Source organism: Ascidiella aspersa, chromosome 9, assembly GCF_963924565.1.
Source record: "Ascidiella aspersa chromosome 9, kaAscAspe10.2, whole genome shotgun sequence".
In the NCBI taxonomy this organism is placed as follows: domain Eukaryota; kingdom Metazoa; phylum Chordata; class Ascidiacea; order Phlebobranchia; family Ascidiidae; genus Ascidiella; species Ascidiella aspersa.
In genome coordinates, this window is record NC_139455.1 from 9666325 (window position 1) to 9688747 (window position 22423).

At 36.1% G+C, this 22423-nt stretch overlaps 2 protein-coding genes and 1 pseudogene across 2 annotated transcripts; 1 reads left to right on the forward strand and 2 right to left on the reverse strand.

The window, feature by feature from the left end:
• Positions 1-496: 496 nt before the first annotated feature.
• Positions 497-1306, reverse strand: LOC146132891 (zinc finger MYM-type protein 1-like; annotated as a pseudogene).
• Positions 1307-3938: 2632 nt separating this feature from the next.
• On the forward strand, positions 3939-6320 carry LOC146132892 (carbonic anhydrase 12-like). The gene is made up of 6 exons (XM_083397503.1): positions 3939-4086; positions 4241-4305; positions 4840-5013; positions 5378-5523; positions 5704-5785; positions 5956-6320. Exons 1-6 carry the CDS (start codon positions 4020-4022, stop codon positions 6142-6144), a joined length of 723 nt encoding a protein of 240 aa, XP_083253629.1. The 5' UTR covers positions 3939-4019; the 3' UTR covers positions 6145-6320.
• Positions 6321-7597: 1277 nt separating this feature from the next.
• LOC146132893 (carbonic anhydrase 14-like) lies at positions 7598-16235 on the reverse strand. Its single transcript, XM_083396784.1, has 8 exons — positions 16095-16235; positions 13944-13985; positions 13317-13484; positions 12696-12760; positions 11099-11278; positions 10050-10192; positions 8879-8960; positions 7598-8666 (listed from the first exon to the last, which is right to left on the reverse strand). Exons 1-8 carry the CDS (start codon positions 16129-16131, stop codon positions 8457-8459), a joined length of 927 nt encoding a protein of 308 aa, XP_083252910.1. The 5' UTR covers positions 16132-16235; the 3' UTR covers positions 7598-8456.
• Positions 16236-22423: the final 6188 nt, after the last annotated feature.

Sequence of the window (22423 nt, forward strand, 5' to 3'; positions counted from 1 at the left end):
CATAATGGTGACAACAGACGATGACATTAACCCAGCACTCGCAGCGGTACCTTATACTGTAAATTCCATAGAGCCATGAAACAGTCGAGATTACAATGCATATAGATAAGAACAACAATCTCACTTAATTAGTGAGAAAACCGCGCCAGCGACTCACACGTTAGTGAGTATAGCCTTTTCAGTTGTGGTTCAACAAGGTTTTTTTTGGTGATACCTCCCCAAGGAGACGATATCACCCACCTGGCGGTAGACTGTGTATACCTCTCTGTTAGCACCTGTTGTGCCTACTAAACTCCCACTATTAACTAAATGCTGGTTAGCCTAAGGCCCTGTAAAGCCCTTACTGTTGCTGTATGTAACGAACGTTATAGTCACGATTTGATCGTATATGTAACACTTGGTGTGTTTTTTTAATGAAAACGAATGAAGAATGGAAGAAATACAAAATATACACTTACGTAAAACGCTCAGGAATTATATACTATCTACATGAAGTCTATACGTCTATTTTTTTCGAAAATTCCACAATTACGTCTTCGTAATTTAATTTAATGCCGCGGTGAATAAATAAAGAGGAAAGGCCATTCAATCGAGGTTCACCATAGTAGAATGCAGGTAATTTTTGATGTATTTAAATGTACTGAATGAGCGCTCACTTGATGCGGTTGTGACTGGAAAAGTAGTAAATATTTGTAGCAATTTCGAAATGCAGGAAAATGTTAGCATTTTACTTGCTGCTTTTAACACATCAATGATATTTGTTGGTTTGACTTCTTTGCGCTTCCAGTGGTTTTGCCATCGCAAAAACTCAACTTCTATTGCATCTTTTCTTCCAGGTCCTGGAAGGAAGCGACCAAACTCTGTAACAGCAGCTTCAAGCCTCCCGAACGGTTCGTTTACACAGAACTTCGAAAGAAGAAACTGCATAGACAGTGCCTTGGCAGAGTGTTCATTAAACCGTTCACGAAGCGGTGATATGGTAGTATTAACGGATTGGTAAAACATATTTCGCTTGTAGTACGACACTGGAGAATCGGCCGGTGCGTCTACTCAGTGAACTTGGCATCCAATAATTCGGGGAAGGGGTATATGACCGGCGTGCCTCGGACTTCGAAAATAACATTGGAAATGTCTCATCTTCTCGCATCTGCTTCAATGTGTCAACGCAGTTATTTACAGATGCTGCAGCCTTATGCAAATCCAAAGAGACAGTTTGGAGGAGCATTGCTAACGGGTTAGTTACTTCCAATACTCTTGTAGTAACCTGAAGAGCAACTAACAATGATTGCTCACTGATAGCTCTCATCCGTTGCGAGGACACGAAGTCAAAGAATCTAACGCTGCGACAACAGCAGGGTAAATATCTCTCTGAATATCAAAACAAAAGTCTGCTTCTCGACTCATCGTGTCTGACAGTGTTGCTGCAGTCTTGTGTGAACGCTTTCTGGAAAAACAGATCGCATTACTATAAACGATTGCAGAGAGGCCATCGTTTAATTAATATCATAAAATAACGCTACTGTAGATTGAATAGTGGCTAGTGCCGCAGATATTGCTGGCACATTTGAAGCTTTGGCCAGACAGAGATTCAGGTTGTGTGCCGCACAACGAAAGTAAACAGAATTTGGACATTTGTCTCGGACATAGTTTTGCAGGCCATTATGTTTCCAGACATAGCTGCTGCACCGTCATAAGTAACCCTGGGTCACCATAAATGATATGTCCACTCCGGAGTATAGAAGTATACCAATAATCTGTTTTGCTAATCCTTTTCCAGTTAAATCTGGTGCCACGGCAAAACAGAGGAATCTCTCGCAAATGCGGAAGTGGTGAACGCGGTGACACAAGCTCAGTTAATTGGCCCTGCTTCGAGAAGTCGGTGGTTTCGTCTGCTAGAATTGCAAACAAGTTGGACTCGCATACCTCCCTCACGACAACTTTGCGCATTGTGACATCGATGGCTTCAATCAGCTCATTTTGAGCAATGGGGGAAATATACTGCGCATTGCGAGAAGCTTCATTTATATGGCGTTCGAGAACCGTATCGCCAGATTGGACCATAAGCTGAAGGAGAGGTGGAAAGTTTCCTTGAGAGTAAAGGTTTTCAGAGTCAAGTGCCAATTTGCCGCTGCCTCTGTGGCCACGGAACGCCAACCCCAGTCTTCCGATATGTTCCACTGCTCGTTTAATTTTCTTCAGAGCCTCTCTGTTTTTTCTGTCACTGCGTTTCGAAAGCCGAATTCGATTGTTGGGAAACGTTGCCAATCCCATTTTTTTATGCGCAGACGTAGTTCTGTTGATTGTCGTAAATTATCTTCACTTGTATGAGTGTGACATAACAAAGCTATTATAAAATCCATTGTAACGACATACGCGCAGTTGGAACGCAAGTGGCCTAGATTGGCATGCATTGTTTATTGATATGTGTGACGAGCATCGCGTTTTAAACAAAATAGCGCATATTGCTATTTATAGTTTTGTCTGGAATTGCAAGATTCAATGCTAGAACAGCCGGTCAAAATTTCTTAAAGGGGGGCCAAGGCACGATTCCCTCCCGCTCCTAAATACGCTAGTGTACTTTCGCCTATATCTTCAATTCGTAAAGTAAAATATATATCTGGTTTCAATCAGATTTAAAAATATACTTTTATTGTTGATATATAATACAGAAATAAATAAAGTAACGGCCTATTTTGGCTTTTTATACAAAGAACGCCAGTTCGGCGAACTGGAATATATCATAATGTAGCGAATATAGTCACCATACGCATAAAGCGAAGAAGGAACTAAGGTGCCAATTATGTTGTAAAAGTACCCTGGTTGAACAGGGAAGTATTATAGTGTGCAAGTGCCTAACTTTCGGAGTGTCATCGTGATCAGTAATGAAAATATTGATTAATTGACCTTGCAGTTTGCAATATATAGGAGGCGCATGCCATACACTGCCAGATAGTTGTACAACGTAAAACACAAATGTGTATTATACATTTTTAATAACGTCCATCTCTCGTGTAAAAGTATTATCTAAATATGAAAATGCATAATTCAGAGAACGCGACGTATAGTTTGACATTAGGCTTTCTGGTTTTGCAACTCGACTTGCTTTAAATTTTTAATCGGAAAGTGAAGAAAAAATGTTCACAAGATTTATTTGCTTTAGGGTCGGCCAATAATTGTGTGGTAAATTTCATCGAATCTACGTTGAACACTGTTAGTTGAAGGATTGACGATGGCAGTGAAATATTTTTTATTAGCGCTTTTGATCCAGTCTACGAAAGGTAAAAACTTATATTAATTTTATAAAATAAATTTTTGTGTTATAAACCAAACTTAAGATACAGAAATACTCTATGTAGTTTAAATGTTAGAGATTATTTTATATAATAGGCCTATAAAACCAATATATTTTTACAATATCATATTTATTTATTTTAAATTTTTAGCAAATGCTGGAAGTTGGATTTACAAAAACACTAACAACCCGGCTGGTAAACATGAAATATAAATACAGTGCAACAATATTATTCAGATTATTTTTATTAGTTCCGAATTTTAATGAACACCCATTTTTACATGACAGTATATAATTTTAACTCACGTAAGCGCAAAAAATCTTTATTTCTTGTTTTTCTAAATATATTAATATGTTGGTGAAGAATCCTCAGTTTTTCATTGTTTTACTAAAATATATATATATATGTATATATTATTATTCCTTTCGGGGGCAATCGATGCTTTTTGCAGGAAAAGTAATATCAATAAATGATAATATGTTTCAGTTTGTTGGTTATATTCGGGCCCTTCGCAGTATGTTATGTTTGTCATGTACCCCCTGAAAAATACTTGAACAGCCCTACTCTATAGCAATAAATACTGTTACTACTTATATTCAAGAATTTAAATCCGACATTATATTTTCTGTCGATTCTTCAGTGTGGGTACAACCGTCATGTAACGGAACTAAGCAATCACCCATTGACCTTATAACCGCCAATGCAAAAGTAAACAAAACTCTCGGAATGTTTACTCCTTCGCTCTTTTCAAAAGCGCCAAGTAAAATGCTTGTGCTGAACACCGGACATAGTGGTAAGGGAAAGAAGTATTTTTTAGGTGTTCAGTTTTTGGAGTTTGGTTTAAATTACAATATTGTTTTTCAAAAAAAAAATACAATAATTGCTTTTCAAAATATGTGATGTTAGGTCGTTTCCATCATACTAAAATAACGTGTTTTGCTTTGAAGTTAAAGTCGATTTTAAAGACGGGCCACAAATCAATAATCAAGCCCTCCTACCTGATCGATACCAGGTATGTTGATTGGTTGGTAATCAAGTTTTGTGTAGTTGAATAATTAGGATGAAGTCGTACGGAGACCAGCCATCTGACCATGTTTTCTCGTAGTGGTTTGATGTTTAGTTTAAAACACTTAGTTAGAGTGTATGTTTAAATAATAAAACTTTGATAAAACTAAAATAACTCTCTATTACCCTTATAGCTATAGAGAACTAACCCAAAAAATTAAGGTATGTAATAACTAGACCCTCTATTGTATTTATTGTTTCCTGTGTGTATTATTAAAATCCCGTGCTGCTGTGATGCGTAAACAGCTTCTAACAAAACCATAAATAATGCAGGCCTGCGTTTAATATATTGCTTCGTCGAAAGAGAATTGCGATTTTTATCGCTCCAAAATCTCCGCGGATTTATGCTTGTAAATTTTCTTTAAAATTGTCAATTTATAAACTTAAAACAAAGTTAGACCGTTACGTTACAAATTTAAATAAGTTTTTACACCACGTTAACAAGTCCATTTATCGCTTATTTGTGTTTACTTTATGGTAGGCTGTGCAAATGCACTTTCACTGGGCACTTCAGAACTCCACATATGGTTCAGAGCATCAATTAAACGGCAAGAAGTTTTTCGGTGAACTGCACGTCGTCTACGTCAACGAGCAACATCGACCCAGTCCAACAAACGCCACTGACGGATATGCTGTCATGGCCTTCTTTATTAAGGTAACTCTCCCCTATGGTAAGTAATTGTTGTGTGCAGCAATGTTATAAACAACTCACTTTATTATGACGCTTAAGCCTTTTCCATTGCAAGTCGAGTCGTTTGTATAAAATATAAATTATATACTGTTATAAAATATAACAATTTGCTAAAAACAATTAATCAAGTCTAGTGCAAAAAAACGGGACTCGTTAGAAACACTTTAATGCGTATAAACCCTCTACGAGTAGAGAACTTATTTTTTAAGTTGCAAGAACGGGAGGATTAACACCTTCAAAAATAAACGGGGATATTTGAAAACATTGGCCTAATAAACATAAACATTATACACAATTGAGAAGCAAGCTTTCTTTCGTACTTTTTTAGGGCGGAGCTGTGAAAGACAATGCCGGATTTCAGAAAATATTAGATCAAAAGATGTCAGCAAAATACGACATTGGCCCAAAGGAGATCCCAAGCTTTCCTATAACACTACTTCTCCCAGGAACCATGAAATCTTATTACAGATACAGGTACCGAAAAAATGTGGGTTAAATATTACTAATCAAAAAGTGAAACAGACAAAAGTCATTAAGTCAAATATCAAAGTCTAATTTTCTGCAATACCTTTATGCATTATAACAAATGTAGATTGCTGTAAGATCCTTGTATTATTATTATCAATGGTCTACGACAACGTTTGTGTTGTACAGGGGATCATTCACCACCCCTGGTTGCTTCCAAGTTGTGGTCTGGACCGTTTTCCATCAACCCATTGTCATATCCGATAAGCAGGTAAAATAACTACCATTATGGTACAATTGTTGTGTAGACGTAACTCCATGTGAGTCTAAATATAGCTGCCCTGGTAGCTTTTACTCACGTTGTTTAACATGACGCCAACCGCATGTCGTTTTTAATCGACCTAACAAATACTGCTTTGAAAAACTTAACTACAAATTTAGATGTACGCCTGGCAAAGCTCATTCCGTCGCAACGACACCGGTGGCTTGATGGGCAACAACTTCCGCCCTGTGCAGCCGTTAAACGGAAGGACCGTCTACATGCCGTTCACAGGACATGCATCTGGCCTTCACGTGTCGGCAATTATGCTTCTTGTGAGCATTATTGCTCTTTTGGTGTTGGAAAATTAGCGTTTGGTCAGTCAATATCGTAATTGGAAACAACGTTGTGTTTATCGTTGAATATTGTTGGCTGTCTACTTATGTATAAATTTAAACGCTTTTCAAATATATTGCGTCCAAACAAGTTAAATAAATGGAGAATTGTTGTACATTTAGACCTTCTAGGGATTATTATATGATTTACTTTTCACCGTGTTCTTTTTATTTCAAATTAAAATAATGTAAAAGTTCTATGTATTTCAATAGCTAATAAAACCTCTCACATACATTTTGAAACAAAATGAGAACTGTTTTAGCTATAACGTTCAAAAGAAGACCGTGTTCGGTTTAGCTTTACCTAAAAGGTCGCTGATATCCATTAAAGTCGTGGTCAAACTATTCATTATATTATTGGACAGAAGTATATAGCCTTATCAGTTTCAGAGAAAAACATAAAAAAAAAAATAAGTTAAAGCTTTGGTTAAATCAGAAAAATTATATGAATTGAATTAAAAAAAATCGCATGTTTACCCTCAGATATTGCGAAGTTATAGCATTTGTCATATTACAATGTCATTAGACAATTGGATGATTTTCGCCAAAAGTATCGTTTTTTAGAAAAAATAGGCACTGGTTTAGGGTTGCGGTTACTTAGTAACAGTAACATAGTCGAGATACGTTTATAGGAGTTATCCACCCGTTGAGGGTCTATTTCATTTGATGACTTAAAATCTTGCAGAAATGTGTAAAAGTATTATGCAAAACTTTTGTTTTATGTTTTTGTGAGTCCAATACAGCAGGTAGTTGCGTTACGAAGAATTGAAGTTTTGCTGAAGCAACTATAAGAACTGAATTTTCAGAAATTTTGTCTAATCTGTAATGGTGGGACATTGTCCTAAAACTCATAAATATTTAAAAGCAATATTTTGTCAACAAACCAAAGAAAGCACGTTTTCCAAGTAGTTCGTGAAACTTTTGGAGGGTCCTAATTTTAGGGTCCTAATTGATTATAATAACCTAAATATAAATTACGTTATTATTTTCGTAACGCATTATCAAGTTAAAATGGCAAACCAGGCAAGTTAAAATGGCAAACCAGGTAAAATGGCAAACCAGGAAAGTTACTACATTTTATTTGTAAACATTTTCATATCTACTCAAACAAAACTATTCTTTGCCAAATCTTCAAAAAACCCGATTTGAAACGTTGGTAAAAAATTAAAATTTTTGGGAAAAATTAAAATTTTTAAAAAGCAGAGGAGCTGCTTTTTGATTTATATTAATATGCCTGGTAGCAACAGTTTACATAAACACGATTTAAACTTCTGAAATTTGGGTAAGCCCAGCAGTCAACCAATACCTATAAAACAAATAGTTTTGCAAATTACTTGCAATGCAAAACAAAATGTCCAGTACTAAAAACAGTTAGCCTACATAAAACAAACTCTAAAGTAAGCACAAGCTTAACATGATCTAATGCTTTATTGTTAGTAGGCCTACGTGTAATAAACATTTAAAAAATATTTGAGTGTAAATTATGCATAACCATGAGGACACGTCTTGTAACGGGTTGTAAAATGCATAAACATATTCTTGAAACGTAATAATAAAAATATAATATATAAATAATATTTTTCAATAGAGGTTGTGACACCCCACTCCCCTTGTTTGTTTTACGATTGCCAACGATGTGCAATGCCATTTACGCCTTGACCAGTGCTTCACAATTTTTTTTTGCGGTTTCTTCGGAAAAGTTTAAAAGCGATAGTTTTTACTAAGTTTTATTTATTTGTTTGTCTGTGAAAGTAAATCAAAATCAATAGCTAAGTTTTTGTGTTGCAAATGCACATGCCAGGTGATAATAACATCTGTGCACAAGCAATTTTATTGCCACAATTGAGTTTACGAAACGTAATCAATGAGCGACGCTTTCAAAAATCTAAACCACACACCACGGCTTTGTGATCCACAATTTATGAACATCTGGCCTACAGGCTTTTTATAATATCAGAACAGGGTTAGGGCATTAGTATACGAAGCTCATAAATCAGAAAAGGCTCATGAAAGTATGTCAATGAAGAAATTAGGCACAGCTAAAGCTTACATCAGTAGACTGTGTCGTCCGTTTTTTTTTAAGTGATCTTTCATTCACTTTGACAGAGAAAACAAACGCGGTGAGACATCGTGTTTATGTGCTAAATAATGGGAGGAAGAACATGTACAAAGGACTAGCTTTACTTTCAATGTGATAATAATCGTTTACCTATTAGCGGGCGCCATCATTACGTAAGATTAAAAAATCTAACTACTCCGGACGCATACATAAGGTGGAAGTGAGATCATCAGGCGTTGGAAACCGAAATGAAAAAGCCCACGACGACAATGGCGAGTAGGTGAGCAGAACGTAAGAGGGAAGACGCAGCAGAACCACATCCCTTGGATCTGTTAATAACGCGATTATTGATCGGTTGAAGTGGACGGAAGTTGTTGCCGATGTACTTTATTGATCCATCAGTGGTGGTCTCTCGCAATTTCTGTTGAAGCTCCGCTTTCTGCACGCAACAGGCAACAAAGTTAAATATGGGCAGGGTGAATTCTATCATATTTCGGTAATAAAGCACTAAATTGCGTAAAGAACCTTTTAAAACATTTTGATTTTCATTTTAACTTATAGCCTTCGTTAGATTGAATCAACAATACCTCTCAACAGAACTATTCTTTGCATATGGCTATGTCAAAAATGAATACCCATGAACAAGCAAACCTGATTGGCTGAAATGCGAATAGGATCGGAGAAAACTGTCCAGACTACGCTTTCGGCACAAGGCGGAGTGGTGAGAGAGCCTCTGTTAAAATACAAACATTTTTATCGCAAAATTAAACGGTGTATTTACCAAGCCAAAAATCGAGTTTTATTAAACAATTAACCAACACTGCTAACAGGTTAATTTAGAAAATTCTATCTAACGTATAATCTCTTGAAAACCCTGATATTGACTTTTCAACATCAATCTTTAATAAAATTAATATCAAGATAAACGACAAAATAACTAAAAATTAATCGGAAATGACATTTTAATAGTTAAAATCTTCGGTCGTTTTCTATTATCATCTGATTTTTTCTGTTCTCTTTTTTTCGCCGCTTTAGGCAAATTTGCAAATTGCCTTGGTGAAGAATTAAATTATTTATCATTGTTTTGCAATGATGAAATTTTAACGTTCTCATTAAAGTACATAACCAAATCTATTGTTCCTATTAGATACACCAGTGGAGTCAAATGAGCTTTGTGAAAAAATAATTGCCACAAAACATTTTCGATCGCTTATGGTCTTTCAGCAAAACAATTGTGTTCAAATATCGCGACTTCACGAAAACCTATTAATTTAACCCAGCAATCAACTATAAGGCTTGCAAATAAAAGTTCCAAATTTTGAAATTTTTCAGATTTTCAGCCAAACTGTCTTGACGTAAAATATTTTACTTTGAAAATAAAACTGAAGTTTATAAACCCGAGTGAAACACAGGATCAGACAGTTTTTAAGGAATGTATTCGTCGGTTATTGTAAGTAAGGTAAAATACATATACATAGCACAGCAAAAATAAATTATTAATATTTCCTAATTTTATATTTACTTTGCTATGTATATGTATTTTACTTTACTGCTATTGTAAGCGAATAATATTCCTTAAAAAAATGTCTGATCTTTACACTCGGGTTTTCAAACTTTGAGTTTTATTGTTAATATACACGTGAGCGGAACAGTGGTCGAAAAGCAGAAACCTGCCGCAATGGTTTTGGATTCCATAAAGATACACATTTTTATGTATTTTACATTGTTAACTCGCAATACAACACTGTGTTACACACAAACCTTGACAACATCAACTGGTACAAAATTACTAAAATATTAAACACACGGTGTCGCTGCTTACTCGTATCTGTAATAGGACGAAAGGTCGTTCGGCAAAAGAACATCACAGGAAAACCTCTCGCTGTAAGTTTCATTCTGTCCAGGCAGGGTTATGTTTGGCTTCAACAGGCGGCCAAATTCGAGGTTATCTTCAACTGCGTCGGCCTATAGAATGACAAACATTCCCTTGCAAACATGAGCTTCGATAAGAGCATGTGTAATTTAGGTACCACTACTGCTGCTTTAAAATTGCCAAATGCTGTAAAAGGGATGCGCGCACACCAGCCAAAAATGCAAAGGTAAAAAACACGCTCGAATTACTGAAACTCATTTCATATTTAGACGCATCAGCTGCAAAATATCTTGTTTAAGCTGAAACGTTGTTTTTCAACCCGATTTACGAAGTCGTTTAGGCGACTTATCAGCAACAAGTCAACAGCATTACTTGCCGTAATTATTGGTTTTCCGATTTTGGATGAATTTGTAGCTTGCGGGCGTAGTTTTGCGCATGTCGAAACCATATATAAGTTATTCCTGCAAAAAATCTTATTAAAACGCATCACTGACTGTTATTAACTGCCATGCTTTGCCATCATATGCGCCAGACGGCCAAGCATTAAGACCTGCGGTTGTGGCATAACCTACTTAATGTGTTTCCTAACAGGTTTAAGCGAACAGTAAAGTAATACACGATTTCATGTAGCAAATCTTTGGGCCGCTTTTAATAAAACGTACCGCACTACAAACGTTGCACCGGATTGTAAAATGTTAATAAAATTGGTTTTATACACCTATTTTTACCATGGAAGCCTAAGATAAAAAATCTCTGTGGATCATTATATGATTGCTTAGCATAAATTCATTGTTGCAATGTGTGATAATATTTCATGGATCGGTGACATTCACTATACCTATTGTTTGCCTAATTATGGCAGATACTTAAACGAGTGTACGTTCCACATTGTCTTTATGGTAATACTAACACTTGTTAGATAATCTTAATTAATTTTGAAGTGGATTTTCTTGTGTCTGAGCTTATAGACTATTAAGTTATACGAGGACTCAACGTACCATTATAAATATACCAAGAACAGCTAGCCCCCTATCCTCGTGAACAGAATCACCAAGCGATGCGTATTTTGTGTCGTAATGGACGATATGCAGTTCGGCAAAATAGTGATTGTTGTTTAACCAATGTTCGGCGCCGCCGCTTGTACCTTGAGCAGCCCAATGAAGATGAAACTGTGCTGCCTAAAAAGAATAAGAAGAGGCTATCAGGAAACCACGTCAGGCGATGCGTGCTGTTAAAGCAACCGGAAACGGGAGTGCACTGCCTCCACAAACTTTTTTCACTTGCGGTACACCAACAGGGATTAAAATTCTCGGCGGCACACCTAGAAAAATAAACCTAAAACAACCACACCAGTCTGCCGCGGGATACCGGTTGTAAAGCACTGGCCTATAATGATCCGATTTTTTCACAAATTTTTCTTTTTCTTAATAAGGCATTGTATAGGTCGCTAATGTTCAAATGGTGGATCACGATCCGGTTCCGGATCTTTTCAGCGTTTTGTGCGGATCTTCTAATGTAGTCTTAAAAAACAAACTTTCTACAGTGTTTTCATGTGAAAACCAATTGTCAGTGTTAATGAATTTTGTAATCTTTGTAAGCGTTTGAGGATATCAGTCAGCGACAGAAAACCCAAATTCGATGCTATTGTATGACCTAAAGTCTAAAACAGGGGTTGGCAACCTACGACCCGCGGGCCGGATGCGCCCCACCAATTGAATTCATTGGAACCACAGCCTCTTTGACAAACTAGATACGAGTCCATTTCAAATACTTTTTGACTATTTTAACTACGGAAGTGCGAAAAAATTTCCAGCTTCGCGCGAATCATCTCTCTACGCCCGGCTTGTTTACGTTTTGATGCGGTCTTTTGAACTATAGATCAGCGCTTCGTTACCGTTAATGGAAAACTTATTCAAAAATATTGGACATATATATTTTTTAACATTTTGTATTTCTGGCAATGTAATAAAAACTTGAAAGAAATTTAAAAGAAATGCAGGTATACCTAAAAAAATCGCGCTCGCTTCGCTTGCCCCGTGCACCCTCACTTAGAAAGGTTAACAAACACTAAACGAGATTAAATATTAAAGTTATCGCGTTTGCATAAATAAAGCACCATACAAATTAAAGCGTGTCCAATATGTTTACTATTCCTATTTCGTGGATCATCATGTTGTCAGGTTTGGCTGTGTTGGATCATGGCAGAAATCATTTGATGACCCCTGGTATAGGTAGTTGAGTGGTCAACAAGGTATGACGACTGCCATATCGGCGCTTGTAGCCGTATTTGTCTAATTCTAAATCTCGGAATTGAGTGGCACTGTTTTACGACAAAGAACCACTTTTTTCGGGTAGCCCCTGAATGCATTTTACGATCCACAAATTGTCCAGAGACACCACTTTGAAAACCACTTAGTGAAACTAAAGTTGTATTCACTTTTGTAATGATCTATCAGTACTCTAAACTCGGTCAATAATTTTCGAAAATTTGGGCAAATCTAATTTGGCTGCATATAAGGCGCTATTAAAAAAAAGTAAAAAAAGAGTTACCTATTAGAGTTGGTTGAAAATTTACATTAATTCACATAAGTAAACCTTGTAGTTGTTAGGCAGCAAAGACCGATCCGTGATTGTGTAACCGCCTTCCATGTTGACTTGCACTAGAACGTTATAAAGATAAATTTAATTGATACAAGGTATAAGTTATAGTTTCATGCGACAGGTTTATTAGCTGTTGAAGTAGTTGAAAAAAATAAATGACTTGTTTTAAATATGAACTCTTCCTGAAAAAGTGTTATGTGGTGCGCTATAACAAAATATCAAGTTTGCTTTTAATTGCTATGTTTGAACTGTAATAATAAATGTCTTTAAGGCAACGGTCGCCAAAACGTTTGTCCGATAAGCAAAAATAATCACTTCGCGGCGTTTTAATATGCAAAAAAAATAAATAAATAAATAGAACATATAGTATTAATGTCCGCTATCTTATAGGAAACACATTAACGAGTAGTGTGTTATATAGTTTTTATGTTTAATGGATTTTAGACGGCGAGCGCGTACCGAGACTTAGACCGTCAAGTTTATTGATTGATATGTAACTATGTATATGCGCGTTGTGTGCGACTTTAATAATAACTAACGATCTGCCCGTAAAACAACCGTAATTAGCGGTTAAAACTTAAACAATAATATCGGCAACCAAATAAAAACTCTTACGCGCGTGTCCGTTGTTAATGATGTTCATGGAGGAAGGGAGAACGCGAAAGATGGAGTGTTTAAAGGCTCCCAATTTTTCATCCAGGACTGTATCGTTGTGTTTGATGTGAATGGGAGATTGAGCATTATTGTTGCAATCCTCGTAGTTGGTAGCCCACTGATCTGGTCCTGTGGAAAGTAGCCAACTTGTCAAATCACGTTTCGGTCGCTATGAGCCCAGGGAATATTCCCAATAATCCAATCCGTCGAAAACTTGTGCCGTTAATTTTGTTTAAAATCTTACCGTTACTTAACAGTTGAGCACAACATATCTAACGATTTGGAAGAACACGTTTGGTAGTTTTTGACATAGTATATGTTAAAGTCACTGCTTTTTTTAACAGCAATGCCACGCGGGATATATGCAAAGGTTTAAATAATTATTTCTTGGGTAAACGTACTCCCTAATGTTGTACAACAAAAGTTGTAAACCTGAAGCTAAATGCGGTGCAACGTAGCGCCCATAGTAGAAGCTTACAATGCCAAATTTATTCACCCGGACTTGTTTCAAACCGACTTGGCATATCTGCATACGAAATCCATTCTAGTTATATGAACAGGTCTATTACATTCCAAATTATGTCTTACCATTAGGACCCTCATAACCCCAATCAGCTGCACTGCACACGCCTGAAACAATAAAAAACATTTTAATCAAAGAATTAGACAATTGTGTCATCTACTTAGTGAAAACTGTTTACAATAGCAAAGGAATTGGCATAGATTTGGTAACTGCTGAAACAGTTATCAAATTTACTGTTATTTTGAAAATCGACAAAACACTTCACACATTTTATAATTTTGTTTTGTTTCTTAAACCCCAACAGCTAACTGACATTTTTATTTCCTTGTAAAATATTGTTTTAAAGTTTTTATGTTGTAGTTTTAATGTTTATGGCACCAAAAAGATTTTGTTCGATATTTGACCCACAAATTACGGGTATGGAACTTTAAACTACGTACTTAAAGAGATCTTATCACGAATTCCGCGTTGCGTGTCAATACATCGTGCAACATGACGAACTATCAATGCAAACTACATTCACGATCAGATGACCTCAACGGAAACGAGTAAGTGTGATACTGCTTGAATTCAAAACTAAATTAAAGTTGAAGAACAAAATGTTTACATCTTTGGAAATGCAAGAGTGGTTATAAGTACAGCTTATATGTTTGACAGAAAATCCCAAACCAGGAGGTTTACACATTTTCCACATTGTTGCAGGCGAGTTCTGTGTGCCAACGTCGTCCATTTTTTATCATTGAATTTGTCACCTTACATCAGAAAATGGTTACATAATCAAAGTTTTTAACGATGTACAAGTATAATTCCATTGACAAATCGTAAGGAAACAAATAAAGATATTTATGATCTGTTTATCACTTTTATACGTGAAGGGTTGCGACTCAGTTTTGCCAAAAATATTGTAAAGCCCTGGTATGCAGAATCGTTAACCAGGTGCTTCGTATATTGGATTACAGAGTGAGCCTATTCTTAATCGTCCAAGCGTCCTATTTTAGAAAATCGCTGAAATCGAACAATAGTGTCGAAATGTGACAAAAACGATTGCTTCGCGTCGGGAAGTGGCTCCGTGTGAAGCGCCAAATGGTGTTTAAGTTGGCAATAAAATATGGTGGTATATTCATTTAGGTAGTAAATGTTTGCAAACAGTTCTATACGTTTTGTAACAGGGTAAAGCTTTCAATAAACACGCTATGCTTTTCCCGTTTAACATACTCAAAAAGCGTTTATCATTCAATTTCAACATATGTTAAAAATAAATAAAGAGTTATTCGAAACGTTCAAAATAAGACTATGAGCCATTCAAGAAAGGTTGGTGATTTAACAAAAAAATTTTACTTTAAATATAGGTAAAATTTCAAGAAGACAACATTAAACGATCGGCAGTAACTAAGGTTTATAATGTAAATCAATATTTGAAAAACGTAACCAGCGCCCTTTTCAATTGTTTTCAATATTTCTTAGTGCGCTATTCTAATGACGTAAATTCATACAAAATAAGGCGTCCGTACATTTTCACCAAGATGAAAGGGAAAATACGAAGAATCGAATCCTATAGTGGCGATATTTAACTTCGGCTTCAACATGAAATCGAACAATTGCGGACCATCCTGTCCTAAATTGCTGTTCGTTGCCTATTATTAAAACGTCAGTTGTTAAAATTGCCGTAGCCTGCAAAGTTGTGTATTAAAACCAAAAACCATTCTAGCGCGGCTATTTCGTTTCATAGGGGCGTGACGAGTTGACTTAGATGGGATTTGATCGTCTTTTTTAACGTCACGCAAAAATGACTCGGAAACACACAACACGTCTTCGCACGCAAGGCTTTCCACATCGCAGCATGTTTTAAAACTTAACGCTTGAGCAGTTTCTATTTGTCGGCAATTTTGTTTCTTTCGGTTTTCGTTATCCCTTACAACCTTGAAAATTTTAAAGCAATTAACCGTAAGACCCAGGCTAGAAAACTATGTCTCGATCGATTTTTTAATGATACCTGAAATAAGCTTTATTATAACTTTACTCATAAACAAATGCAATAACCGTTTCTTATAATAGTTTATCTATAGGAAAATTGTTGCATTAAAATCTCTTGTTTTTATACGAATATTTTTTTACAATATATCTACTTGCTGAGATCTATTTTATGCTTGAGAGCATTTCTTGGACGTATAGTCCAATTTACTTCTTTTGGTTTACATCTGATCGACATTACTTACCTATAATGATAACAGCAACAAAAATACCTTTGATCATCTTAAAAATTGATTAACAAACTAACTTTTAACTTTTTTTAAAAGATAATGCTTCTAAAATACAGAAATGCAGCAAACCAATTTCCTATAATGCGACAGGAGTAAGTTTGTCTCACAAAGAAATGTACGTATAGCCTATATTATTTAATTTTGGTTGAAAGCAAACAACCGTTGTAATACAATAAGTACAATTCACACAACGGCCTATACGAAACGCTTAACTGTGAGGCATATTGGTGAAGACTACAATAGTCAAAGGGTATGCCGTTCAAAAGGAAAATACAATACAATATGGATTTAACACACCATGCTCGAAATTTATATCGCACGGTGTTTGACATTATTGTTTTATTATTATCAGGACGCTAAAAAGCACAGGCTTTCCTCATTTTACTGTTTTATAATACGGAAAAGATTGGAAAATTTTCCATGATTTTCAAATGGCCATCAAGGCATGGAATGTTTTAGAATTATTATACCGCCGAAGCACACAAAGCAAAATATCTATGTCTTGAATTGCAAGCATGGTAACAAAGCTCCAATCATTCTTGCTTAGTGTATATTTTACATGTATTCTATTTGCCGTCAGGCATTGTTTTAATGGGAACACACAATAAAACCTACAAGGCAACAATATTTAATTCAGAATAACGTATAACACCACAGCATTAAGACCAACGACATAGTAAAGTCAAATTCACAGTCATATTCACGACAGAAGGAGATCTAAATCGTCTGAATAAGCACTAAACCTGTCGGAAATTAAATTCATCAGAATAAGACCTCAATGGCCAAAAGAACGCTTAAAACAGTTTGGTGTCGAGGTTTGGACGCCCTAGTTTGACCGCACCGGTAAGAGCGCCTTTATTTTTTCACCGATTTTGCCTCTGTTTGAGTTTATTTGGAGGTAATTACAGGGGTTAGAAATTTGCATATGGTTAGAATTATTAGGGTATTTTGAAATGTACTTAGGGATGGGGTTGGGGTTATGTAAAAGGTTTTATTGGTCTGATTCTGGTCAGGTCTTATTTTGTCGGGTTTTGGACTTGTCCAATTAAGACGGTTAATCCTATTTTGGTCGTATTCCTAACTGTGTTTCATTCGGACGTGGATATTGTTTTTATATAGGCTGGAGTCATTTTTAATCAAAATAATCTGACAAGCCGCTTTTAGCGCTTGCTTTAAACATCTTCGAAGCCCGTGTCCCCAAAGCTGCGACCATTCGAAGTTAGTAAGGTATGGTTTATATGTCTATAACACCACTAATGAAATTATACAGTAGGCTTTTTTGACACAGAAATAAAATTTAAGCACAAATCCATTCATTTGAAAAAAAACTGCAGGGGTGTGCAATGAAACCTGGCCGCCTCTTTAAATAGCACTTTAAATATTTTAGCCAAAACAAACTGTAATAAACACCATGTTTCATTTCAAATTACGCTAATTTGTAGTTTTTAGGCGGTCATTGAGGTTTTTCTTTTTCTATCCTGGTCAGTGGTCACATCTAGCTTTTGTCGCACTTAGAGCAATCAATTTACGTTTTCGTGTTTCAAAACGCTTTGGAATACTAGCTCTTTTCGAAAAGAAAGACATGACTATCCTGTACTAGATAAAAGCGTTGCATCCATTTTCAGGCAAATGTTTGAACGTCTAAGATGCAAACCGCCTTTTATTTTTAAAGTTACTTGTTTTCTAAGCCATGCCTCTGTCCCTAATATCACTCATAACTAATATATTTTTTTCTTTTTTTTTAAATAAATTTTTTAATTCTAAAATTAAAGCAACGCAACTATACCCGAAAAGAAACCTTGATTAGTCTACTACCCAGGTAACCTTCCTTAAAGCTGACGATGTCTGACCTAATGAAATACCAACCAAACTGTAAACCTCGACCGGTTACGCTTTTTTCTCGAAGAGACATTTGACGTTAAACCGATCGTTCAACGCTGCTGCTTTGTGCAACGTGAGACAAGCCTGTGTGCATTCTTGTGATTGTTTGCTGATGCAGGCGTTTTAACCTCCAGACACTCTTTCAAGTTTTTTTATTTTAAAATTTTGTCTAACCTTGAAGTGGGATAGCGAACTTTGTTGAAGTTCGTTTTAAAACCACAAGCCTTGCTCTATTGTGGCGTAAAGTGAAAGAAGACCTGGTAAATTCGAAGATAAATACCTGTTGGATTAATTCAAATTTATATTAGCTGGAAACTAGATTTTTCAGAACTTAGCGCCGATGCCTTGTTAAATCACGGCAAATGCAAATTTGAAAAAAGGGTTAAAAAAGTTGTACCGAGTTAACCTAAATTTTCCTTCAGGCTTTATGTATGCAACAGAAGTGTTTTTCTAAGCAAACAAGCAAAGTTGTCTGAGCCGTATCGCAACGATAAGATTGATGGTTATCCATGTCGTTTTAATGTCTGGCCAGAAGGTATACGCATGAGCAGGGCCGGATTAAGGCTACTACTTTTACTTTTACGACAAAGTTGCATACTTTTGTCGTTATTACATTTTGGGTCGATTTTGATTTTTAAAGGTCCACCGGTCCGGTAAATTTGTTTTAAAATTTTACCGGTCCGTATGCTAAAAAGGTTGAGAACCACTGATATAACTCAGGACTTTTCAACCGGGTGCATTGTGCCTCCCAGGGTGTACTGGGGATATGTACAAGATACCGCATTACAATAAGCTTATGGTCAGGAATCATAATAAATATACAGGTTTATTGCCAGACTAACTGGAATGTAGGCTACAAATACATGGCATTACATTTTTTTAGGCGTACGTAGCTTGTAAAGTACTATATTCTATTTGTGACATCTTAACCAAATATTGCTCTTAATTTATACCGTTATTGTAGGGTACTCATTAGTTGTTCATAACGGCTTTTAGTTGTTTTTGTAGTGTATGTTTCTATAAGTTCAGTGCATTGCATGGACTGGGGTGTACAAGTTCTTCAATAAACGTAAAACTATGTACAGTTCCAAAAAGGTTGACAAACACAACACTGATCTCAACTTCTAACTAACCTGGCACTCTGGCAGCTAACACAAAAACGATTGTCATTCTAACTAGGCTAATAAAGACGTATAATACCGTAGCCTATTATCTCGTAAAAGAAAAAAAATAAATGACAATAATTCATTGAAAATGCAACAATTGTGCCACGTTGCCAAACCTAATTCGCAGAAATTGCTACGCCACAACTCTATTGAATTCCAATATGTAATACAAAAAACTGAGGGCCGAATTTCTCAGGGCCTAAGGCTATAGACTTATTAGCCTAGTGGTTAATCCGGTCCTGCGCAAGAGCTTCCATTAAATATGTCTTTATGCGATCTCGCCTGCTTACTTTCGCTTCATACATTACAAAAGTACCTTAAACACTCATAATGGAAACGAAACAAAAGCTAGTCGTAAGTCGTTTAATGCTTTTAAGAATGGATTTATTCAAGGAAACATGCTTTTCCTAGTTATGTCAGAGCAAAAATGCGTAATGTTAAAATATTAATATGACAAATAAAAATGTGCAGTACGGACTGACTTCATTCAAATAACGCTGAATAATGTCATATCCGTCGTTATTCATAGTAAAAATACCTTCCGTTCAACGCAAACGAACAGGGCAACTTTTCGAGCAGCGTGTTTATTTTTTAAGTATTTGAACATCTTTATTTAGTTGCGACAAATTGTTTTAATGCAAAGCTCCGTTATATTTTACTGGCACATAAACCACATTTTTTAAAGGGGAATTTCTATAAAATATTAATAAAAAAATATATTTGGACTGTTTTTTTAGCATCGCTTCTAAGAATTTTAAGGTTATTTAGCGAGAAGTTAGATGTTTTGTGTTTTATTCCAATACTGATACCCGATACTTACAGCATAAAAAACTACCATACAATTCTATGCCTAAACTAGTGTACCCTTAGTAAAACTAAAACCGACTTATTAATGTCTTTCAGGTTATTAAAAACTTTACTGTTAGAAAGCTTACTTCGATTTGCAATCTAAAATTTCATGTAAATTTACGTTTTAAAGTAGTTAAGCCCTCCTTTGGATTGCAAACAATGAAAAAGTATCAAACCAATGCGCCTACCCACTAGAGATGTGATGTAGATGTTTTAGAAAGATTTGTCTACTAGGGAATTGCAAACACCTCCGAAACAATACAAAAGTTCGCAAATAAATTAGCAAAGTTGTTCCAGGGTCCAGCTGAAGACCGTCAGGTTAACTGAGTCAGCTGCACCCAGACATCGGGTTTCACCTTCGATGCGATTTTAGTGAACAAATTACTCAAAATAAAGACATTTTCAAGTTAGTCAAGGTGTAAAGTACTCGACAACCTGTTGCTATAATTGGTAATCAATAGGCGTTCTTTATTAATTATAATAATTGTTATCAAACATTTCGGTGTTACAGATAATTAATTGTTGAAAAGTCCTAGCCCATAAAGGCCATTAACATTAGGTTCCCGCAGGTTGGCGGAGCAGCAGACATCGGATTTTAACGAAATAGCATTAGAAAAATTAGAGCTTCTATAATTTTACCCCTGAAATAAATAAATGACTCGTCGATTGCGGTCCAAAGACAGTAAATTTTCCGCAAAGGCATTCCTGTTACGCCTAATTAAAGTAGTTAAATCAAACGAGACAAAGTAGACTTTGTAGAACGCTTCATCTTACAAAGACAGCGAACGACTTGGAAAAATTCTGCGCCCGATTGACGCTATTTTTCTCGCATGAGCTGCGTTGGCCAGCAAACCCAAGCGGGATGGGTGACAGGTTATCTACAGCAGTAAGCTAGAGGTATGTGGCATGTGTTTGCCTTCAATTGTTCAAGAAAACCGATTTTCGATCCTGTGGACATTAGTTATAATGTAAACATATGAGTAAAACGTCTTAGTGAGTCTGGTTATGCGGACAAACCGCATGTCCCTGCCATGGTTTAGAATACCCTGTTTGTAAAGCTTAGGGTGTGGCAAACACGGGTAAACAGCAAATTTATCCAACCAGTTATTCGTGTGACACGTGTAAATCGTTTCCATTCACCGATTTTTCTTCCCACAAAAAGCAGCAAACCCCCTGTTAATGCATCAATAGAAAACCGTAGACTGCCAATTTCTTAATTCAAGGCGACAATACGTACCCCGGGTCTGGTTAAGAAGAGTCGGAACGTTCATTTACTGCAGATTATCCGTCTTAACTTTCACATAAATAATACTAACTCTTGACCGGATCACAATCAATCACGCACTTTCAAGGTAACAGCAGCGCTGCACTATCATTAAGTTAAAGAAAGCAATCCTTGACGAACACGACACCAATTCCCACATTGTTTTATTTTTGTACAGTATGTAGACGCGGAATAAAGGCACTTGAGCCAATATTAAGGCAATGTTTAGGTTATGTTGCATAGCACGCTTATTATAGAGTATTTCGGTCAAGTGCAACAGTTTCATTTGCAGTGCTCCATTTTTGGTTTTATTAAATGTTTTCTATGGCACTACTTACCAAATTTGCATATGGTTTAAAATCTAGTTTGAGGCGCACATTTTAATGTTAGTAACTCAATTTCAAATCGGATAACCTTCAGGAAAGTCGTTGGAAGAAGGGTGGGTGTTGTGTATTTCAGCAATAATTACTACTTTGTCATATATATTTACGTAAGCGTGTAAGTTGGGTTGCAAAGGACGATGCGAACTGAGTAGTTAGTCGGCAATATTCCAGTCACTCTGCCAGATCAAAAAAACAACGATTTTGTGAGCAGTAAAGCCAAGATAATTCACACTTAACTTTAAGGGGATTGGTTTTATATCTGCCAAATAATGCAACATACATTCGTGTGTGCGTGACTTTCATTCGTGCGGGCGCGTGTAATTAAAGGGATTTAATTTACAAATCACAAAATGCCGACGGTATGGATAATAATCTCCTATTCCATTTTGGCATAAAGTTTAAAATATGTGGTGTATATTTATACTTCTATAGATGAGTTGTTTCTAACTGTCTTGAGATTTAACTTCCGGCGATTGATCGAAACATATATAGCGGTCATGTTCAAATGGCGGATCGCGATCCGGTTCTGGATCTTTTCAGCGTTTTGTGCTGATCTTCTAATGTAGCCTTGAAAAAATAAACTTTCTACAGTGTTTTCATGTGAATACAAATTGTCAGTGTTAATGAATTTTGTAAAAAATCAAGCATAAGAACGAGACTCCCAAATGCTAATCTATGTGAGCGTTTGAGGATATCAGTCAGCGACAGAAAGCCCCAATTTGTTGCTATTGTAAGACCTAA